The 22,503-nt window shown below is 34.8% G+C and overlaps 1 protein-coding gene across 8 annotated transcripts in view; it reads right to left on the bottom strand.

Annotated features, from left to right (window-relative positions):
• LOC145692694 (uncharacterized) overlaps nt 1–22,503 on the bottom strand; it is an 88,896-nt gene that overhangs the window by 64,296 nt on the left and 2,097 nt on the right. Inside the window, exons 1-5 of one of the 8 annotated variants that reach the window (XM_081768084.1) lie at nt 17,451–17,591; nt 16,949–17,011; nt 14,527–14,606; nt 5,995–6,082; nt 2,093–2,131 (exon numbers count right to left, since the gene is read on the bottom strand). In XM_081768084.1, the coding sequence (XP_081624210.1) occupies nt 2,093–2,131; nt 5,995–6,079 (124 nt within the window). In that variant the 5' untranslated portion in view covers nt 6,080–6,082; nt 14,527–14,606; nt 16,949–17,011; nt 17,451–17,591. Of the gene's footprint in view, nt 1–2,092; nt 2,132–5,994; nt 6,083–14,526; nt 14,607–16,948; nt 17,012–17,277; nt 17,302–17,450; nt 17,605–22,503 lie in introns of those variants that run through there. The other 7 variants (XM_081768086.1, XM_081768087.1, XM_081768088.1 and 4 more) reach the window with 7 other exon arrangements.

Below are 22,503 nucleotides of genomic sequence, written 5' to 3'. Positions count from 1 at the left end.
GTTAATTTTAGCTGGAGGCGAAAAATTGTGGAACAAGATACACAAACTCATTCTCCTTATCTGGAACAAGGAAGAATTGCCACAAGAGTGGAAAGAATCGATCATTGTTCCAATTCACAAGAAAGGCGACAAAACTGACTGTAATAATTATCGAGGCATTTCTCTTCTGTCAACATCCTATAAAATCCTTTCAAATATTCTGTTAGCAAGATTGACTCCATACGCAGATGAAATTATTGGAGATTATCAGTGCGGATTTAGACGAAATCGATCAACTATCGACCAAATATTTACCATTCGCCAAATACTCGAAAAGAAGTGGGAATACAATACCCCGGTACATCAACTATTTATTGATTTTAGAAAGGCTTACGACTCCGTTAGGAGAGAAACATTATACAACGTTCTTACAGAACTTGGAATACCGAGAAAGCTAATTAGATTAATTAAGATATGTTTAAGTGAATCCCAAAGTAAAGTCCGGGTAGGAAAATTTTTGTCCACGAGCTTCCACGTCGAAAATGGCCTGAAACAAGGAGATGCGTTGTCGCCATTATTATTTAACTTTGTGCTGGAATACGCCATAAGGAAAATCAAAGATAGCAACCAGGGCCTAGAGTTGAACGGCATTCACCAGGTTATGGCATATGCTGATGATGTAAATTTAATAGGGGATGATAGGAGAACAGTAGAAATAAATGCAGAGATATTATTAAACGCTTGCAGGGACATGGGTTTAGAAGTAAATGCAGAGAAAACTAAATACATGGAAGTGCGTCGGGACCGTAATACGGCAAATTGTGGAGGCGTTAAAATATTAAATAATACTTTTGATAAAGTGGATACTTTCAAATATTTAGGATCAATATTAACAGACGAAAATCATATTCACGAAGAAATTAAATGTCGACTAAAAGCAGGGAATTCGTGTTACTATTCGGTTCAAAATCTCTTGTCGTCGCGAATTCTGTCGAGGAATTTGAAGCTTAAAATATATAAAACGATAATCATGCCTGTTGTTCTGTATGGTTGTGAAACATGGTCGCTTACTCTGAGGGAAGAACATGGACTGAAAGTATTTGAGAACAGGATCCTGAGAAGAATATTCGGACCCAAGAGGAACGAGAATGGGGAATGGCGGAAGCTTCATAACGAGGAACTACATAGTTTATACGGTTTACGCAACATTGTTAGGGTCGTCAAGTCTAGGAGGCTTAGGTGGGCAGGTCATGTAGCTAGAATGGAAGAAAGTAGAAACGCTTTCAAAGTCTTGACTGGTAGACCCATAGGAAAACGACCATTAGGAAGACCTAGGCGCAGATGGGAGGACAATATTAAGATGGATCTCGCAGAGATAGGAATACAAAGTAGAAACTGGATGCAATTAGCTAAGGATAGAAGTCAGTGGAGAGCTTTTGTGAACGCGGCACTGAACCCCCGGGTTCCATAGGCCATAGAGTTAGTTAGTTAGTTAGTTAATAACCACAATGTTCAAAATATAATATACCGCATCCATATTGCCACAGTTCTGACAAAGATGTGTTAATGAGTTGAGTTGAGTTTTGGGTTTAACGTCCCGCTCAACAGCGAGGCTATATGAGACGTGGACCTACTGATTAACGTGGAATCCGAACCGCATGAGTATGTTTTATTACAATGGTATAATAAACTGGAAAAAAATCTACTATAACACAATTCGTAACACTGGATACATAGAGAGAAAAATTGCCATTTTGTTGTATCAAATCGGAGCCGGACTAGACATTGAATATAAATTAACGCGTTAGCTGTAATCAAAGATATAAAACTGTAAAACTACAGGATAAATGTGTTACATGACAGGAATATACGAGGATAAAATGATCAAGAGTGAACACTGCCTTAAAACGCAAAGATAACGCTCATCAATTGGAAAAGTATTTTCGTTCAAATTTACCTAAATCCGAAGTACAAGAGAAACTTAGTAGGACTTCATAATCATGAATATATGCCTGCATTATCAAAGTTATGACCATAAATCTCATCAATAATACGTAATGATTAATATATATTTATATTTACAGTTTCCAAGAATTTGATTCCATAATCTTACCTTTAAATGATACTTTCGAATGATGATTTTTTGATTTATCTAGAATAATGGGTAATCAATATATAATAAGTTACAATAAAAGAAAGTAAACAATGCTTATATTATTATATTCGTATCAACCAACTATTTTCAACGTTTCAATTTTACAACAGCAATGACGACATAAACTTGAAACTATTAGGATTGAAATTAATTCTTAAACCAGATAACTGAACATATACATTTTAGATATGAAATTTTAACATTATTTCATAATTGAAGACCCGCTGTAGAAAACAATGCAAGTTCCACCTTGCAATTGTTTGAGTTGTTTTTTTTAAATACGTTTATGCCTTAGTTACATTTTCATACGAAGTTTCATTTCGTTATATGTTATGTTGAATTTCTAAGCAATATTACTTTTTATTTTGTGACGTTTGGGTACAACTTATTATCTTTTGTCTTTACTGTTTGACACTTACTAAGGAAAATCTTATATTGATAGTAGCATTGCCCAATCAAACAATGTGCAATCGATAGAGGACTGAAGGAAAGTGAGAAAATCTAAAGTTTTACGGGCCGACACCCAAAAACACAGAGGAGATACAGAAGAAAGAAGAATCTAGAATCATGTGAAGATAGCAAATCAAAAGATACACTGACACAGAAAGAACTTCAAAATGATTAAAATAATCAAAACGGTATTTACACAACAGTATAGTAAGCCAACATTGTGCCCACATAAATGCTCGATAACATCATATGTAATGCAGTGTTCCCAGCTGAGCATAAAATGAAGTTTTGTTAAATGCCACGGAATACAAATTATAGCATGTAGAAAATCTAATTATGATTAGAACCATACCTGTGAAATCATGATGTACCGTGTTGCCAACATTTGAAGATTGGCCTATATGAATTCCTACATGATTTTCGGATGTAGAAGAGTATATACATTACCAACACACTGCGGAGCGCTTTATCAACAGCAACACTGAAAAATTGACTACCAATAATGTGTAAGGTGATACAATATTACTTGCATCAGAAACGTGAGCCTGCTAATCAATTGTCAATCCAAGGGCATGCATCGTTTCAGTTTTGTGTGTTGTGTTTGATACTATTCTGATTTTCCACTTGGGGAAACCTGCTTCGACACTGTGCTTCGTCCCTTATTTTCGTGTTTCAGTGATTATATTATTGTTTCTGGTCTCATATTTTAGTTTTAACTAGTTAGAATCGTGTACTGTACTTTCTTTCTACATCCGATATTCATATAGACCTATCTCCAAACGTTGGCAATACTGTACATCACGACTTCACAGGTATGGTTCTACTCCTAATTAGATGTTCTACATAATTTGTGTTCTGTGCCATTTAACAAAACTTCATTTTGTGCTGAGTTGGCTACACTGGATTACATATGATGTTATTGAGCATGTCTGTGGGTACAATGTTTTGCTTACTATACTGTTGTGTAAATATCATTTTGATTACTTTAATCATTTTGAAATTCTTTCTGTGTCAGTGTATCTTTTGCATTCCTATCTTCACATGATTCTAGATCCTTCCTTCCTCTGATTACCTTAAAACTTTGAATTTCTCAGTTTCCTTCACTCCTCTATTGATTACACATGTTTGATTTGGCAACGTTACTATCAATATAAGATGATCCCTTGTTAGATTGCTTTTTACAGCGAGTCTTCAATTATCAATTGAAGCAAGAATTAGTAAAATAAATGGAGAAACTAATACGCCTTGTAATAAATTGACTTCTTATTCAAATATTACACAGGTAACTACACAAAATATTTACACCGAAGAATTAAAGATATATTGTATTTTCTTGAAGTCACAGTTACTTTTAAAGTTATGTTTCAGTGTATTAAGCAGAATTTCTAAATTCGATTAAGATTCTTTCAAAATAGTAAAAAGCTAAAGACATCTTAATTACAATTACACTTGCACAAAATTTTGTACGCAATCCTCCAGATCTCAAAATAATATTATTGTAAGTGACCATTCGTGGTAGTTAGCTACACTCTGTAAAGAAAAAATAGCGACACCTCAATTCTCAAGCTAACTTACACAGAAAACCATGGTTGCAGCCCGTTAGAAGAGGAATAGAAGGAAATGAAGAGTGGGATAGTTCATTTGCGTTATCTGTGACACCTGTGGTGTACAACATCGCTTGCCAATTGTTTGTGTATCAAAAATATTTTCGCTAGATGGCACTGAGTACGTCACTTAAATTATTGTAGTGAGAATTCTGCATTGCATTTGTGATGTGTAGGCTGAAGTAAATAGCATTTTATGATTGTTATTTTCTTTCTCATTGTTTGGACAGTATCAAGTGGCAAAATTGTTGTTGGGTAGCGTTGCTTGTGTGTGATATTGTTGCTACATGTGGACTGTAAACAAATAAGATGTGCAAGAAATGTGACTTGTTGCCATGTGAACAAGACATAACTCTTGCTTTGCGCAGCTAAGGCAAATCTCTAAGGAAATAGATGGAATACTGAAAATCCATCATTCTACGGCAGGAAGAGTAATTCACAAGTGAAAACAGCATAACAAATCGTCCCTTCGTTAACAGTATGAAAGAAAAAAGAAAGCATCACCCAGAGCAGATTGCTAAATTAAATCAAGAGCACTGCAAATTTAAGGAGTGATTTTCCCAAAAATCGCTTCTGTACCTTGACATGATCTTGGAACTGCAGTCACTCGTACAACTGTATTGTCTTGACTGTATGAAGAGGATATTACAAAGATGGAACTGCGTAGAAAGTCGAAACTGACAAAACACAGATGACTTCAACATGTAGTTTTGTGAGTCGATATGCAACTTGGACTTATGACACCTGCAAGCACGTCGTTTTCTTCGTTCAAAAGAAATTAAGAATAGTGGGAAACAATAGTCGTGTGAAGTTGTGGATACGAACAAGCAAGAAACTTGAGAAGGATTTTGTTTAAGAGATGCAAATATTCAGTTACTGAGTAATGGTATGGACTTAGTTCACCGTTAAAGACGTCAGAACGACGGATATATGTGAGGGATCGTTTGATGCACGAAAATATCTTCAACATCTGGTACGTAAAGTTCTTATAACAGCTAAAAATGACTTTTCTGAAGAAAATTTGGACCATTTCCTTTCCCAGGACAATAATGCTTCATGTCAATGAGCGAAAATCGTTAATACGTGGTTCAAAAATATGACTATTTAGAGACTCATGTGGCCTACAAACTCACCTAACATGAATCCAGTTGCAAATTTGTGGATCAATAGGAGCAGAAGGTTCAATAGACAACTATCAATTCAATAGACACAGATAATCCGGGTGTTATTCCCTGAAATCGAGGTTTCATTTTGCAATAGCCTTGTTACCAAAGGGCTCCGATGATTCGCTGCACTGCAGAAAGCAAAAGGTGCACATACAAAGTACTAGTTTGATGATGGTACTTCCCGATGTTTGCACACAATATATCTTACCCTTAAGAAATTCCATTTCTTGTTTTCTGCTATTGTTGTTGATCTTTTTCAGTTTTATGTATAACTCTTCGTATAAACGATTTTGCTCAAAATACACACAGCTTCTTATATATGCATTTAAATTCATTAAATTCATGTTAAAAGCCTGAAATTCTGGCGCAAGTATTAAGAATGAACTGCTCATTAGGAATATGCATTGTAATATTGTAAAAAATCATATTTTCTAAAGTATGTTGCGAGAGCCATATCCGAGCAAGTGTCGCTATTTTTTCTTTACAGAGTGTATTTTGGTAAATTGGTTTTGAAATTGTAATTTGTATATTATGATTGTTTATGACTTCAAAACATCAAAGAAAAAATTACATTTTTCTCTCACAGAATTATATTCATTATTTTCCATGTTCTGATTACGACAAAAAATGATATAATTACCAGCTTTTAAAGTGGAAACTGCACCCTGGATGGAGACCGTGAGTAGGGTCACTAACAGCAAATGAGACCCCAATTTACTTTTCATAATCTGGAAAAGAAAAAAAAATTCGAGACATTTTTAAAAGAAGGAGTTACAGATATTTATATTAAGATCTGAGAATAAAATTGAATCATGAATGTTATCAATAATTAACCTCTTTTATACAGGCTAATTTGGAACATCGTTAGTACTAATCAGGTTGTAATTCTATTTGTACAAACAAGAAAGAAGTCCTCCTAGCTATCATAAATATAGTTTAGTTACAGAAATGTTTTGCAGAAACATGTCAAAATAAATTTTAGACCTTAATATTCTCCCAAACCACTTACCATAGAGCTCAGCAGACATGATATCTTCTCAGTGGTTTAATTTTTTTTTATCCCAATTAGATGACTCGCAATCATTTAATTATGACGAAAATTATTGCTCAAAGGAAGTAAGGAATTCTTTTGTTCAGGATTAAAAAGACGGGTCCAATTGATAACGTATAAAGGACATCCAGCAATTGTTGCAATATATTGATGCCTTTAAGTTAATAAACAATGATTTATTGTATACTTTACCTGATTGCACTTCTAGAGTTGTCAATGCAAGTCTATAAAGCAAACGAATTAGAAATTATTTACATTTTTAATATACAACGATAATAAGTTGTGGGCTAATTGATACAATGGGTAAGAAATTAAATAATCATAATAATGACAGAATTGCGAGTGTGAGAATGTTGGAAGGAATGTGAGTGCCCTAAAAGCCTGCGGATTCAACTTCGTACATAACGAGCTCACTTGGCAGGAATCAAATCTCATCATCATCATCAAAGGTATTCTGTCGTTACTGGCAGGTCACTTGCAGCAGCTGAGAAGCTTCCATGCTCCACACTCCTCCGCTAACCTCTTCGTCTGAATGTATGATCTTTCTGTTTTTATATTATCCATTAATTGTAGTCTTCTTTGTCCCCTCTCTGTCTTTCCCGCCACCATATCATCTAGGACGTCCCTCATGATACAATTTCTTCTTAGGCAATGTCCTAACCAGTTTCTCTTCCTTTTCTTAACAATATCTAAAATTGTCCTTTTCTTCCCCCATTTCTAACACCCACTCATTCGTTTTCCGCTCGAACCATCTAATTCTTTCCATTCTTCTCCACACCCACATTTCGTAGGCTTCCAGTCGTTTTTCATCATTTTTACGTAATGTCCACGTTTCCGCCCCATACAGTACAACACTCCACACGAAGCATTTTAAGAGCTTTTCTCTCAACTCTCTATTCAAGGTCCCACAAAACAGACTTTTCTTCCTCCTAAAGTCTTCTTTCGCTATTCCTATCCTTGTTTTTATTTCACGTTCGCACTTTTTGTCATTACTAAGAATACTTTTCAGATATCGAAAACTATTCACTTGTTCTATTTTCTCCCCTCCCACTTTAATATTTGACACATACCTCTTCGTTCCAATCACCATAGTTTTTGTCTTTCTAACATTTATTTTCATCCCATATTCTTCAAAGCCCATCCTCAGATTTTCTAATATTTTACTGATTTCCTTTCAGATTCTGCAACAAGCGCCATATCGCGTGCAAATCTTATGCATCTAATCATTCTACCTCCTACCGAAATGCAGTCATCACCATGTAAAATCTTTTTCACTATCTCTTCTAAATAGACCTTAAATAGTGTTGGCGAGAGGCAGCATCCTTGTCAAATTTCCCTTCGAATTCCACTCTCTTTCGTCAGTTCTTCTCCTATCCTATCACTTATTTGTTGGCTTATGTATAAGTTTCTTATGAGTCTTCGATCTTTCATTCCAATCCTATCTTCTTTAGAACTATGTCCTTGTCTATGTCCTTGCATTTTCTTTTGTAAAACTCTTTCCTCGCTCTGTGTGTTTCTCTCCGTAACTCATTATTTAACTTTCTGTACATTTTTCTGCCCTCTTCTGTATCAACCCGTTTCCATGCCTTTCTTTCCCTCATTTTCTGCAATATCTGCTCTGTAACCCATGGTTTCTTAGCCATTTTGTGTTCGTGGTAACTTGACATTGGTGGCTTTCGTTTTGCCTTGTGCATATAAGACAATCTTTATCTCCAAAGTCACTGTGTAAAGTGCAAGTAAATGAGATACGTATTTCCCGGCTAATACGATATGGTGTTCGTACATAAGACGTTTCACTAAACTGAAAAACTATCCAACCACCCTTCATCCACACCTGTATGCTCCACCAATTAAACACTATACGAATATCTGATATAAGAAATTTGCAATATCTACGTTGAATAGCGATAGCATGCTTGCGTGTTAGAACCAGTTGTTAACGGCACATCATCTAAATATTCCGTGAGGATGCTGTTGGTGAGGGAAATTCTACGGCGATCAGAACTGTTGTTTGAGAAGGAAACAACTTAAATATTTTGTTTGAAGCTTTCATTTTGAAGAAAAACTGTTTCAGTTGTATTGCCCTTCTGTCAATATTTGTTAAGATAGTTCATTTATTCAGATTTTCATGTCTTTCATGCATTCCTTTTAGACTCTCAGTTACTAGTTTCTTTTTAACGTTCGTACGTAATAACCATCCACTCGCATCAATGATATATTATCTACTAAGAGGGCAGGGTTTTCAGTGATAGATATTTGACCTCTCAAGTATGGACACACAGGATTGATTCCAAGGCAAGTGAGTAAATGGTAAAAGGCATCATGTTCGTGAGGTAATCCCGTAATCCCGTTTCTTTCAATACAATCATTCTACAAATTTTCTAATAGTTATAACCAGTTCTTTCATTACCTTCTTGGCTCATTTAGTCCAAAACAAAATAATAGTGCATGAAATTTTAGATGTAATATATATAATCTACACTGTGGTCGTTGTAGTGATGCAATAACACACAATACAAAATCATTGTTATCTTGAATTTTAAATGTGTTATTTATTGATACGTTGTTTCATATGTTGTCAAATGAGTTCAATTTTTTCAACCTAATATCCAGGGATTCCTCACTTACTTTTGAGAATGTTTCGTGTCGCTATTATGTGATACTGATTTAAGCTATTTCAACAAAATAGATTAAAGCACGAAGAGAATAACACGCAAACTGAGTTCTAGGAGTAGAAGGTTTTGAGACAGTAAGTTCCAAGGCGCATTCTCATATTCATTTGAAGCCAGTATTTCTAGAACAAAGCAATTTGCAGAAGCTGTATACAGTGGAGTATTTATCTAATTTCAATTAGTATAATCACTTTAGAAGCATTGTAAAGACTTTTAATAAAGGCGATGTGGAGTTCTTATTTGTTTCCTGAGCAGGGCACAAGTGAAAAATAGTTTGAACATTTTTCAGTGTTTTCAAGGTTGATATCTTTGATTATATATATTATACAACCAATAGTATAGACTGAAACATGAAAAGCAGAAAGTTGAATCCAATATGGCAGCTGGGGTGGGCAATATGTGTCAGAGAAGCAGTATTTGATCCAATTTGTTTTGCATATGCTCACATTCATACCCAGGTACATCTAAAATAACCAAAAGCAATTATAGTAGTATATGAACGAATTCCGGATATATAAAGGCTCATAAATGTAGAAAATACCGTTATGGGCCACTAAAATTAGTACAATACACAATGGGCGGCAAAGAAGTTTTCATTTGAATCAATTTTACACGAATCACTAGGGGACACTTCGAGAATGTACTTTGTTAGTCATTTATTTCATATTGGAGTGTGTTTCCAATTAAATTCTGAAGCATACATGGGTTAAAATTTAAAAAAATATTTTTCACGTTGACTTAAATATAGCTGTAGAATTAAATTTGTGTGAAAAAATAAAGAAATGGATAGTCATTATTCTGCTTTACGGAAATTCGAACAACGAAAAAGGAACTAATAAAGAGTAATTTCTAACTGAACACATAAGAATAATAATTAAAACCATGCTTAACCTTCACGCAAACTCCAACGAAATAAGGAATCTAGGTAAAGTGCACTTGTATTTTAATTCAACATAAAATTTTCTCTCTTCAAATGAGGACATTATACAGGGTTTGTCCGGAAAGTACTAGGACTGATTTTATTCCGCCAGGACTGTACTTCGGAGCGTGTGCGCACCGACTGCATCCGGTAGAGGGCGTTCCTAGCTAACAAACGAGTGGCTGGTCAATTGTCTCCGAGCACACGGAGAGTCAGGACAGGCTTTTTCGCGCGACTTGTTTCTGTGAGTGGTGCAAGCCGAAAATGCAGCGTTCGTTAGAGCAGAGGTACGCGATTAAAGTCTGTGTTAAATTCGGTAAATCTACGACAGAGACGTTTGATATGATCAAGCAGGCTTACCCGGATGATGCTTTAGCAAGAAGTGGTGTGTTTCGGTGGCACAAGGCCTTTTCGGAGGGCCGGGAAGAGGTCGCCGATGAAGACCGTGCTGGAAGACATTCGACTTCGACAAACACCGACAATGTGACTCGTGTGCGCGAAGTTTTGAACTCAGACCGTCGAATAAGTATTCGTTTAATTGCCCAGATGTTAAATTTACCAAAAACTGTAGTTCATGAAATTGTGACGGAGCATTTGAACATGCGCAAGGTGTGTGCGAACATTGTCCCAAAAGTGCTCACTGACGACCAGAAATTGCGGCGAGTGGAATTGTGCCAAGAAAATTTGAACATGTGTGAAAGTGACCCCCAAGTTTTGAATAACGTAATCACAGGTGACGAATCATGGATCTTTGAGTATGATCCCGAGACAAAGAGGCAATCTTCCGAGTGGCACACGCCGGCGTCTCCTCGCCCAAAAAAGGGAAGAATGAGCAAATCCAAAGTGAAAACGATGCTTATTGTCTTTTTTGACATCAAAGGCATCGTCCACCATGAATTTGTTCCTCCTGGACAAACCGTCAACGCCAAGTTTTACGTGGAAGTGCTCAAGAGACTTAAACGAAGGATCAATCGGGTCCGACCAGACATCGGAGCCGACTGGAAGCTGCACCACGACAACGCCCCGGCTCACACCGCGTTTCTTGTGAACAGCTACCTGACAAAGGCCGGCATCCCAACTCTTCCGCAACCGCCCTACAGCCCAGATGTGGCCCGATGAAAGGCAAGCATTTTGAGACGACAGAGGGGATTCAAGCAGCTTGTACCGCGGCTCTCAAGGCTATTCCGGAAAATGACTTCCGTGACGCCTTTAATGCTTGGAAATCGCGCTGGCAGCGCTGCATCGACGCAGAAGGAGCCTATTTTGAAAGTTTTTAAAGAATTGTAACGATTGGCTCAATATATTTTTTTTAAATCGACTCAGTCTTATTACTTTCCGGACAAACCCTGTATGTTCATTCATCAAAATTAATGTATACCCTTCTACTACACAATATTAGTGACTAAACGTGTTATGATACTATGCATAAACCATTCTGTTCTGATTGCAATAACAAAAGTTGTAAATTATCGATATTGAATTTAACAACTTACAGCTAAGTATCTATTATTATTTTGCGAAAGATATCTAAGGTCGTAGAAGAAGATTCAGATGTTGATAAAATATTTCAGCTTTAACATAATTTAATACAATACCAAATCTTGATTGAAAGGTATATTTTATACGATTATCTCTGTAAATAAATTAAACGTTTAATTATTATAATTTTTTAAACGTTCATACATTCATAGCAAGACAGCACTGAATAAAACTGTTTTAATTCAAAAATATTTTACACAATCAAACAAGTGTATTTCGAACACATTTTATACAGAAAATATATATAATATAAAATATAAAATGTAAGTAGCAATTATATTACTACAGAACTACATCTAGAAAGTAAAACTTTGCAGAAGTTTATCTGTACAAAACTCATGACTTAAAGTAAGATTTCCAACAAAAAGTAATTAAATTGTTAGATGGCAGTATTTTCGTCATGATAAAAAGAATGTTATTAGTAATCAAGCAAATAATAAATCCTAACAACATGAACTTCTAGTACTATACACTAAATAAAAACAAAGGATTCAAGAGTGTAGGATACACAAACGGATCAGGAAAACATTATATCTTTTTGACTAATACATGACGACGTTTACAAGTATCTCTTCGGTGTTTAGAGAAGACCTACGGAGATCGGTATGGACGGTAGATTAATGAAGTGTCATATTTGCCAATTTGGCAATATTTGCTGCTATACAGACATCAAACATACAAGAGTGACATAGAATTATACTGAAAGTGATAGCAAATCTCCAAAATGTTATGTGTTAGTGTATATTTAGTACATATGTTCTAGAGGGTTATAACAACACTGCGTATGAGTGAATACAAATATACAACGCAGCAAAATCTGCCGGTAGTTATCGATTGGAAACTTTATTTCTGTTAGTTTGCATAAAATAATAAACAGAAAAATCAGTCTAAATTGCGATTGTTCCTTGTCAGTGCAGAAGATACAGTTAAAATATCATTTTTACCTACTGAGCCATCCATAAACAACAAATTAGTCTACGAAGTAATTTAACATGGTTTCGAATTTATACTGGAACCTCTACTGGGTGCTTATGAGCTGTTCAGTTTGTGACTACAACCTAAGGTAGCAATTTGCTAGCACCAACATCAGCTGTGAGAAAACATTAAAAAACATGTAACGAACGTGGAAACGGCCAGTCAAATCGGTTAGCCGTATAAAAGTCACGAACTCAAAAGTACCAAGGATGTGCAAACCACTTTTGAATGAAAAAATGATCACGAAAATTTTCATAACCGAAAGTTGAAGATGGTCAGAAATGTTATGTAGATTGACTGTATGATTTCTGACAATTCCTTCATGATAATTAGTTAAGGGTTGTTGGAAAGTTTGTATGTAAGTAACAGAAGGGTCTGTACTGAGAACGTCAGTATATAGACAAATTTTCAGACGATAAACAACGTCAATTTATTTCTAGATAGAAAAATACATATGAATAAACGAATAACTATAGTGTATTTGTATCACATTAGAATACGAATTAGTCGTAGTGAGATCAATACGATGAACTGTACAAGCGTCATTGGAAACTAAGTGACCCATATTCAAATCTCATAGGCAAGAGTAACAAAGATTATGAATGCATGGTGGACGCAATATGTGACAATCAGTGGTCGAAACACAAAACCGACCTCTCAACATATGAGTGATTAGTGACGCACCGGAATAGGTTAACAAGAAAAACAAGGGAAAACATTAGTGACAGAAGCGTACACACTAAGATTCAGGCCAAAAAATGAAATGTGTTCTTGTTTGACCAAGGACGATTGCCCAAGCAGTAGAGTGATGTCGGTATCTGGAAAGGCATCAAGGCAAAAAAAAAAAAAAAGACGATTTTAGGTAAAACATGAAGGTGGCATCAAACAATGAGAGATGACCTTTGGAGATAATCACTGAGAGGCTGAAACATATACTCATCCTAAATTAACTTTCGCTATGGCAATAAGGTAGAATTGAGCTAAAATGACGGCGAGGATCCTGGTTATGTATATATTTTAATATTATATTATAAAAAAGTACCACAAGCCTTCTCTACGTAAAAAAATATGTGAATAAGGTACTTATGAGTAGAGAAGCTTCATTGTACCCAACCCTCATGATGACTGAGATTAATACTAGTATAACTTAAAGAAGGCAAGTCATACTGAAATTTATGGCAGAAAGAGTTTTATTCCAAATACCATGTCTGGCGTTTGATCTCTATATGTCTGATACATCTTACAATCGCAGCTAGTTAAAAATGGTACGTGGCTATTGTTACAGCATTCTCTTGTTTCAAGATTTAATGACTAGAGCCTCCCGCTATCGATGTGTGAACTTTCTCTTAAATTAAAGTAGGATTAACCACAACAACCCGAGGTATACATTCACTCCCTCAAGAAGTAAGGATGTATCGAACTCCAGATTTGTGAGAGTTACGCTATTATTTTCAGTGTTGGCGATAAAAATTGTATTTAATAGGATTAAGCCGGAACCGTAGTATAAGATGTTTCATTCATGTAAGTTCAAACATTGTGAAATGAGAATTTTGTGCAGTTAACATTTCAGCAAATTACATTCTCTTCAGCTAACCCATAAGGTACACAATTGCCGTAGGAGCACTGTGCAAAAGACGAAGTTTTGCGGATTTGGGACCACTGTGTGCCGTGGTTAAGGAGAATGATAAGTTCAAAAATTATTTTAGGCTACGAAACACCTGAAAATAGAAATGAGTTCAGTTGATTTTGAGTTTTACGTCCCTTTTCAGCAGCGAGGCTATATGAGACGTGGACCTACTGATTAACGTGGAATCCGAACCACATGAGCTCCGCCGGGAATCGAACCCGGGTCTTCCGCGCCAAAGGCGCGTACGCCAAAATAGAAATGGAAATCCAAAGCAGAACATAAATTTACAAAAAGTGTACCAAATGAATTGCTGCGAATGACTTATTTTTGTTTTCGTTTTATTTTTTCATTGCTAGATTTTTATACTCTAAAAGTAAAGTTTTACTCACGTACAAGTAGGTTAGAATATTCACGTCATTCAGAGCAACACGTCTATTTATGATCTTCTTCCAAGATTTATACCAGGCACCTGTGGGTAAGGTAGTGGTATTTGAATCTGAAACTGCTGGCACAGGAGTTTGAGATGAAACACTATCAAATGAATATTACACGATACTTACCACTTTGACTGTAGTGGGTCTTTTCTATGAAGATGTCAAGTTTGATGAAATTTCACTATAAAACATCAAATTATACATTGTTCATATTTTTACTTATGAAAATTGTTAACAAGATTCACAAATCACTTGTGCTAACGTATAAGGGAGCTTACCTTTAATGAAACATCTGATAAAAGTGCAACTTATTACATTAAAAAGGCATTGGACCATTTGTGGTAGAGTTATAGTGGTCATGAATGGTAGGGAGTGGAATTAGAGAACTGCACCTGCATTGTATGACTAAGTTTCATGAAAGAGGGTGGAATTAGAAACATTTTAAATTCATATCTCTAAAACTCAGAAACAAATGTTCAATTACGTTCATTTCTGGGATCTGCGAGGGCCTTGGGAAGTGTTCAACTTCGTTCTGATGTTTCCTAAACCAAGCTGGAAAATCTCAAGCTGTGTGAATGGGTCCATTCTCATCCTAGAGCAGCATTTCTCCATCTCTGTGTCGCGATACAGTGAGTCTCGAGATTTTTAGTGTCTTCTAAGATCTTCCCTAAGAAATTATCTGCAGATGAAAATAAAAAATGTTGCCAATCGACTTGATTTCATAGTTGTCTTCCAAGTTAAAAACTGGAAAGTCTGCTTTTAACGCTGTTCATTTGTCTTTGGAAAGAAACACTGGGCATGAGACTGTGTCTGTCAAGAGTTAATCCACGCACAGATATGCTTTGCAAAACTCGCCAGGGACAAATAGCTCACTAGTTTTAAGTTTGATGTCTTCTTATACTTCTGATGGTAATATTTTTTCTCATATTCCTGCTTAAGAGTCATAAGTTCCTTTTATGTTAATATGTTTCTATTCAGCAGTCTTACATAATTCGGTTGTGAGATTTGTATCTAATACTCGTTCCATAATAATAAAAAATGTATTGTGTATATTTTTATAAGTTTGCTTTTTTGTATCTAGGAAAAAATCACATGCAGGGGTGTAGCGAAAGTTTGATACGTACTTTGGTGTGCTCTAAAGGAAAAATGTTGAGAAACGCTGCCCTAAAGTACAGCATTATTCTATAACTTAACTTCACAGTAGACTGCATATGTCATTTGTGGTTTCCAGGCACCAGCGGTCCATATTGAATGATTTTGAGTCCTTTGGTAATAATGCATTATGGTCACTTATTATCAGTTTTTTTGACTGTGTATTTCAACTTTCATTGTCGACACAAGCCTTGGAGGGTGCTGGTTGCAATTCTACTTGAGTTTTAACAGTGGCATGACGAGTCAGAGTGATAATTCCTCCCAAAACTTACTATAGAAGGTCATGATACCTGTGTCTCGTGAAAGTGAATATATCCCTGTACTCATTAAAATAATGATACTATCTAAGAGAACGTCATTTAATAGATCCAACTTTCTACATCCTGGCCAAATTTTGTCATGATTGATCAAGTAGTTCTTCAGATATTTCTCCTTCCGGACGGGTGATCAAGTTTAAGATATAAAGAAGCTTTGTAAACCAAACTCCTTATGAGATGCATGTAAAATCAATGGGAGGTATTCAGAGAGAATTCGTTAATCGAGGGTTAGTCTCAGACTAGTTAGTAAGCATACTAACTCTTTACTAAGGAAGATGCACGTTATGGTATTCAGAGTCTACGTTGAGTACAACTAAAATGATTATTTAGGTATGATCAACTTATATAATTCCAATGCATGGGGTGAGAAAAATAAATGTGGCAACTGCGGAAAAGTAGTTGAGCGCATGCGTAATCTGTAAAAATTTAAATATATGAAATACGAAATACGAAATGTTGTGTCACACGCTAAACCGTGGGTAAAAGATTAGCGTCTGCTCTAGATTAATTAGTTACATTTGATTAACTTCGTAAAATACTACGTCCTAATAAGAGATTCTGAATACAATTTTGATAATCATCCGTTAGTCAACCTCGTAGTATGGCGTTAATCAGATTTCAAAACGACTCTGCATAAGGCCCAATGTTACTAACTAGTCATATCTAACATGAGGGATACATTGCATTCAATGTATTTTTCTTAAATAATTCCTTTACAATCCAAGTTATTTTATTCACTATATATGTGGTTAATATTAATTAATATTAACAATATTTTCACTCAGTATTGTGGGCTCTCTGTAACCATTATTACAATTCTTACATCTTCAAACTAAGGATTACTTTGCTGTTTTACTGTATTTTTGGTTACATAACTTTCTTTTGAACATGCGTTGCTATTAACGTACCTCAAATTTCAGAAAATCCAGTGAGATCTTTCATTGAACCCCGGCCACAGTAACTTTCCTCACCTTTATAAAACATAATGTAATTATTAGATGAAATACATAATTGGAGTCAACTAAACTTGATTTCCTTTTTCCTAGAATACATATTACATTCTTATTACTTAGGACACAACATATATGTAATTTTATATTTAATGACACTTGTAATATAGAGATAACAAGCTTGATCCAGAATTTTTCATCGTGCATTAAAAAAATAAACTTTCAGTATTTCTTTATAATTTACTGGTGACTATTAAATGTTTAATAGCAACATTATTCTTTCTTACCTCTTAGTTATTACACATATTATTTAATCATAAGAATGTAAAATTTCTACATGCAATTAGAAGTTACATAAACCTAAATATTTTAACCCATAATATAACTTATTTGGTTTCAGAATGTCGTGATTTGTAAACTATTATATTTTATTATGAGTTTAAGGGTAAAACTTATTTACCTTTAAAATATTTCAGTCTCTTCACGATGTATTTACTGATACAACAGTGTGGTTAATACTGATCTGCTTATTAATAAGGAACAGAAATTATCTGTATTTAATTCTGAAACTATTTACATTTTATGTTCTTATAATGCATTAAAGTTTGCATTGGAAGAACAATGTGAAAAGTAAACTCCGAGCGAAGAACAATGTGTTTTTCTGTTTCAATAGACATGGATTATGATACTCATTCTAAAAAAGAATGCTACCTTGTATGCAACAAACTATATAACCTTAGTATTGGAATATTTATAATTTCACTCTAGTGAACATTTTACATTACGAAATAAACTGAAAGTTAATTGTTTTACTAAACTCAACATTTGTTCTTAATGAATTAATAATAAGGTGATACCTGAGCAAAGCAATACAATTTATTACACTGGGCAACAAAATTTTACTCTTTTCATACTTCGGAAATGAAAAGTACATTTTCTTATGTAACTGAGGGTGCTGAATACGAAAATGACAATAAAAAAATGCTAAATTTGTTCGAATTTAACTGTAATCGACAGGAATATGTGTTACGTAGTGTTAAAAACTTTTAGATACTTGCATTTTCTATGTTGACTTTCACTTAAGTAGCTACTCCTTCAGTATTGTTTACCCAAATATCGTGGTTCATATGTCATTCTCTTTAGAATAAACGAAGCTTCCGAATGGTATTACACGCATGTGTATATGCTGTATAACAGAAGGGAAATTTGAGGTCAAATTGGTAAATTTCCGTCCAAAAAACCCCTTTTTTTAAAAAAATATAACGTCCCTGGTGCGGCCAGGGCTACAGATACCAAAATATAATACACCTTGGAAACTACTGTGGTTCATACGTAATACGTGTGCTAAGTTTCATTAGAATATCTACAAAAGTTATGAGGAAAATCATTTTCCAATCCTACTTGACAATACCAAATTTCATATAGAAAAAAGTGAGATATAAAATAAAAAGATTCCAAACAGTAGTATTCATCTGAATATCATGACTTATACGTGATTCGGTTGAGAATAAAACAGGCTTTTAAATGGTACCATAAGAATGTGCGTGTGTGATGAACGAGAAAAGGGAAATTTGGAATAAAATTGGGAATTTTCCGTTAATAAAATCCCTTTTTTCAATGTAGCGCCCTGTGGTGTGGCCCTGGCTACAGGTATCCAAATATGGTATACCTTAGAAATTACTGCGGCTCATATATAATACATGTGAAATGTTTCATTGTAACATCTATAATAGTTATAAGGTAAAAATATTTCTCAATCCTGCTTGACAATACCAAATTTCATACAGGGAAAAGTGAGATAAAAATATATAAAGTGGCGCTCGTACGTAAGAGCGGAAACTGCATATTTAAATAACGTTAGACCCTCTAGACATGAGATAAAAATCACTTGAAGCAAATATAGGCTTTATGGTATGATCATTTATTGTATGTGTGCGTGGCACAGCGTTTGTCCCAAAGAATTTAAAAGGGTTAATAAAAAGTTAAAACTATATAAAATTGAAGTGATAAAACATAAATTACATGGATATTACAAAATGAACCTCTTTGCCTGTTACTTGTGTTGTTGTTCTGGAACATCTCTAGCAATTGTCCAACAATAATCCGTAAGTATATATTTGCTCCAGTGGCCCTGATATCGTCCCTCCATCATAGATATAACTTGGTAGAGATGTTCCCTATATTCATCAATGAATGCCCCACAATTTTCTGGAAAGGAATCTATGTGGGAGTGCAACATATGCATTTTTAGTGACATATTACATTTCATTGCTTGATAGAAGATATTAGGTGTTCCAGTACTTTTTTATAGTTCTGAGACCGATCGTTTAACAAAACATTTTTCGGAAAGAATCGCATTCAATCCTCTTCTTATCTTCTAGCACTGCATCAAATTCAGGATTATTGAGAAATTAGCGAATTTGAGGCTTAATAAGGATTCCTTACCTGATTTTAGTTTCAACAATTTGTGGGAGTTTACGCAGAATATATTTGAAGAATAGTTTGATGCATCTATGAATAGCCGCCATTCATCGGAATTATCTTCTATGTTAAGTTTACCCATAAGACCAGTTATTTTTATACATTTTTACTACATACTAGGTCATTTTCTAACTAAAAATGAAAACACTGTCCAGGTCATTCTTACGTGTTTAAAACCCGAACACTTTTAGATCTTCAGAATAAGTTGTCCACTGCTTAAGTCTAGATGCCACTTACTTCTGCACCACTTTTTGACAACCTCAGGCAATTTAATTCAGGTTGAGTATCACATGGCGAATAGATAATGATATATTGGTTTTGTGAAGTCAAGATCGATGGAAGACGATGAATCTTCAGCAGAATTTGACAACCTGGACCGACTCTTTCCGCCTTTTGCTCCTCATCGGATGAAACAGTGGAGTAAGATATAGGATGTTGTGGAACCTTTAGTTCTTCAGAATATGGCAGAATCACGAACATCTCAAGGAAAATTTGGGCAAGTAGTGGTCCACTGTTTTCTTTTTGGGGTAAACCTTCAATTGGAGGAACCATGCAGAAATAGCAGTTTGAGGTATGATCTGTCAGCTCTCTCCATATCATTGGAATTGCAAATGGTATGCATGATCTTTTTCCATGTAGCCAGTCCCACTAGTTTGTAGAACAAGTATTACAAGAAATGTGTAATATCGACTTCTTGTCCATATCTTTCACTTTACAGCCAAGGTACAAGTGACAGGCTTTCTATATGATAGGCGGTGAAATTTCACTTTTCGTTTCACTTCATTAAAAACAACAATTTGCTCTGCAGTGTGAACACATTTACGCGGCATGTTTCTGCTCAGTACAATTATAGAACGATAAATAATAATAATAATAATAATAATAATAATAATAATAATAATAATAATAATAATAATAATAATAATAATAATAATAATAATAAAATAGCACATATCCAATATCTCACCACGACCATGTCCGGGATGGCAAATTGTAACTACAAAAGAACCGTACACAACACGTTTTCTCTGGAAAACTCTTTAATAAATATTAAACCGTGATGTGATTGATGTTTTATGGTCAGCGATGATGTGCAAGCAATAAGGTTATCCGGAGACGTACACAGGAATTTATTTCGGGAGGAGTCCTAAGCTTTTCGGGGGATCCAAATACAATTTGAGGCTAAATTAAATTGAAATTTGTAAAATTGCATCTGAAATTAGACTAAATGTTCAAAAAAGTCGGAATTTCGGGGTTCAAGACCCGCAGGATCCACCCCCTGCGTATGTCCCTAAGAATAGTAATGAAACTAACCGTCAAACAATGGAAGTTCATTGAAATAAGAGGAGAGTTCCTGATGCAACGAACCCTTAATTTGCTCACCGAGCACATCCGCTGATAACGTATTTCTTTGAAACCCGAATCAATTTTCAAAAACTAATTTCATATTCGTTATAAGCACTATAAAATGAGTAAGAATTGGTTACTTTTATCTTCGAAGCATTTTCACTGTTGACTAGCGTTATTATAAAACATATATTTTTGTGACAGTTTTTCCAACTAACAACAACTTAACTTTATTAGACACTATATGACATATATGAGAATTACATAATATCTGATGAAGCCAAGTGGTTAATTACTGAAGCTTGTTATCACAAGATATTAATTTTATAATAACAATATTATATTTTTTAACTCACCGATTAATTTATTTTAATTACAGTATGCAAAAGGCAAACTGGTATAATGAATACTACAAATGCATTTCTGAACCAGTTATTTCATTTCGTCTGTTTATCATCTGTTTATACTTCCGTAAAATTTACCTCCAGTTGGTAAAATTTTAAAGGAGCAAAATTTCTGTCTTAGATGATCATAGTGTTTGAGTTGATACCCGAGCGGATTAAAAGAGAAAGTATGAGTATGGAATAAACTTTAACTTGTTGCATAGAAATTGCGTAATGAAAGTTATTCTAACGTTATTATATTTAGTAAATTAAAGGTTTTCATGTCTTTTACATACTACATGTTTTTTCAAAACATAATACACCTTTCAATTGTTTGGTAGTAATAACAATAAAGGACATGAATAATACGAGGCGCGTTTGGAAAGTAACCTCCGATTGGTCACTGTACGTGAAATAGTGGGGCAGCGTTACCATTTTTGCACAGAGGTCTGCGGTAGATCAGTGTGCGTTCATCTGTGGTACAGCGAAGGTTGTCTGATCACTAGTTCCACTTTTGTAACTGCTCAAAATGTGTTCTAAAATAGAAAACCCCGCCAAGTGCGAGCTGTTATATGTTTTCTTAGCGCAAAACAATATTTGACAGCAGCTTTCATCGGGAACTTTGCACCGTGTATTGACCAAGTGTGATGAGTGAAGTTGTTCTTGAATAGGTTTGTTCACTTATAAGTGGACGAACAAACATTCATAACGAATAGAGGAGAGGCAAGGCATCAGTGGTCGCTGATGACCTCGTTTATAAAATTAATGCAAATGATCGTGAAAATCGGCGTTTCACAATCTCGAAGCTTTCTGATGTATTTCAACAAATTTCCAGGATCTCAACGTTTTGGTGATGATGAGGAACTGAAAGGTGATGTCACAGGCTGCCTCAAGACAGAGGTCTGACATTTGTTTTTACTTATGAAATTTCTAAACTAGTGCTAAGATACGATAAGTGCTTGAATGTTTATTGAAACTGTGTTGAACAATAGAGAAAAGACGTAGTTTTCAGATGTGTATAATAAATTTTTCTTATTTACTTTGCTGGTTGCTTTTTAGCCAATCGGATGTTACTTGCCGAACGGTTCTAATACGTACGTATTATCGAATTATTAGAGAAAGACATATTTTCATCAATATAAGTTAAGGAGACACGTTATCGACATGATTAATCATCCTGAGAAGTTCATTGGAAATTGGATATTTCTTAAACTTCTATTACCTCACTTAAACAAGTCAAACCAATGATTATTGTCAATTACGACTCAGTGGTGAGAAAATGATGGTGGGAATATGAGTAAA

This window comes from Thermobia domestica, chromosome 8 (assembly GCF_964235325.1).
Source record: "Thermobia domestica chromosome 8, izTheDome1.hap1.1, whole genome shotgun sequence".
Lineage (NCBI taxonomy): Eukaryota > Metazoa > Arthropoda > Insecta > Zygentoma > Lepismatidae > Thermobia > Thermobia domestica.
Note: the sequence above shows the minus strand (reverse complement) of the source record. Positions and strands in the feature narration are given on the sequence as shown.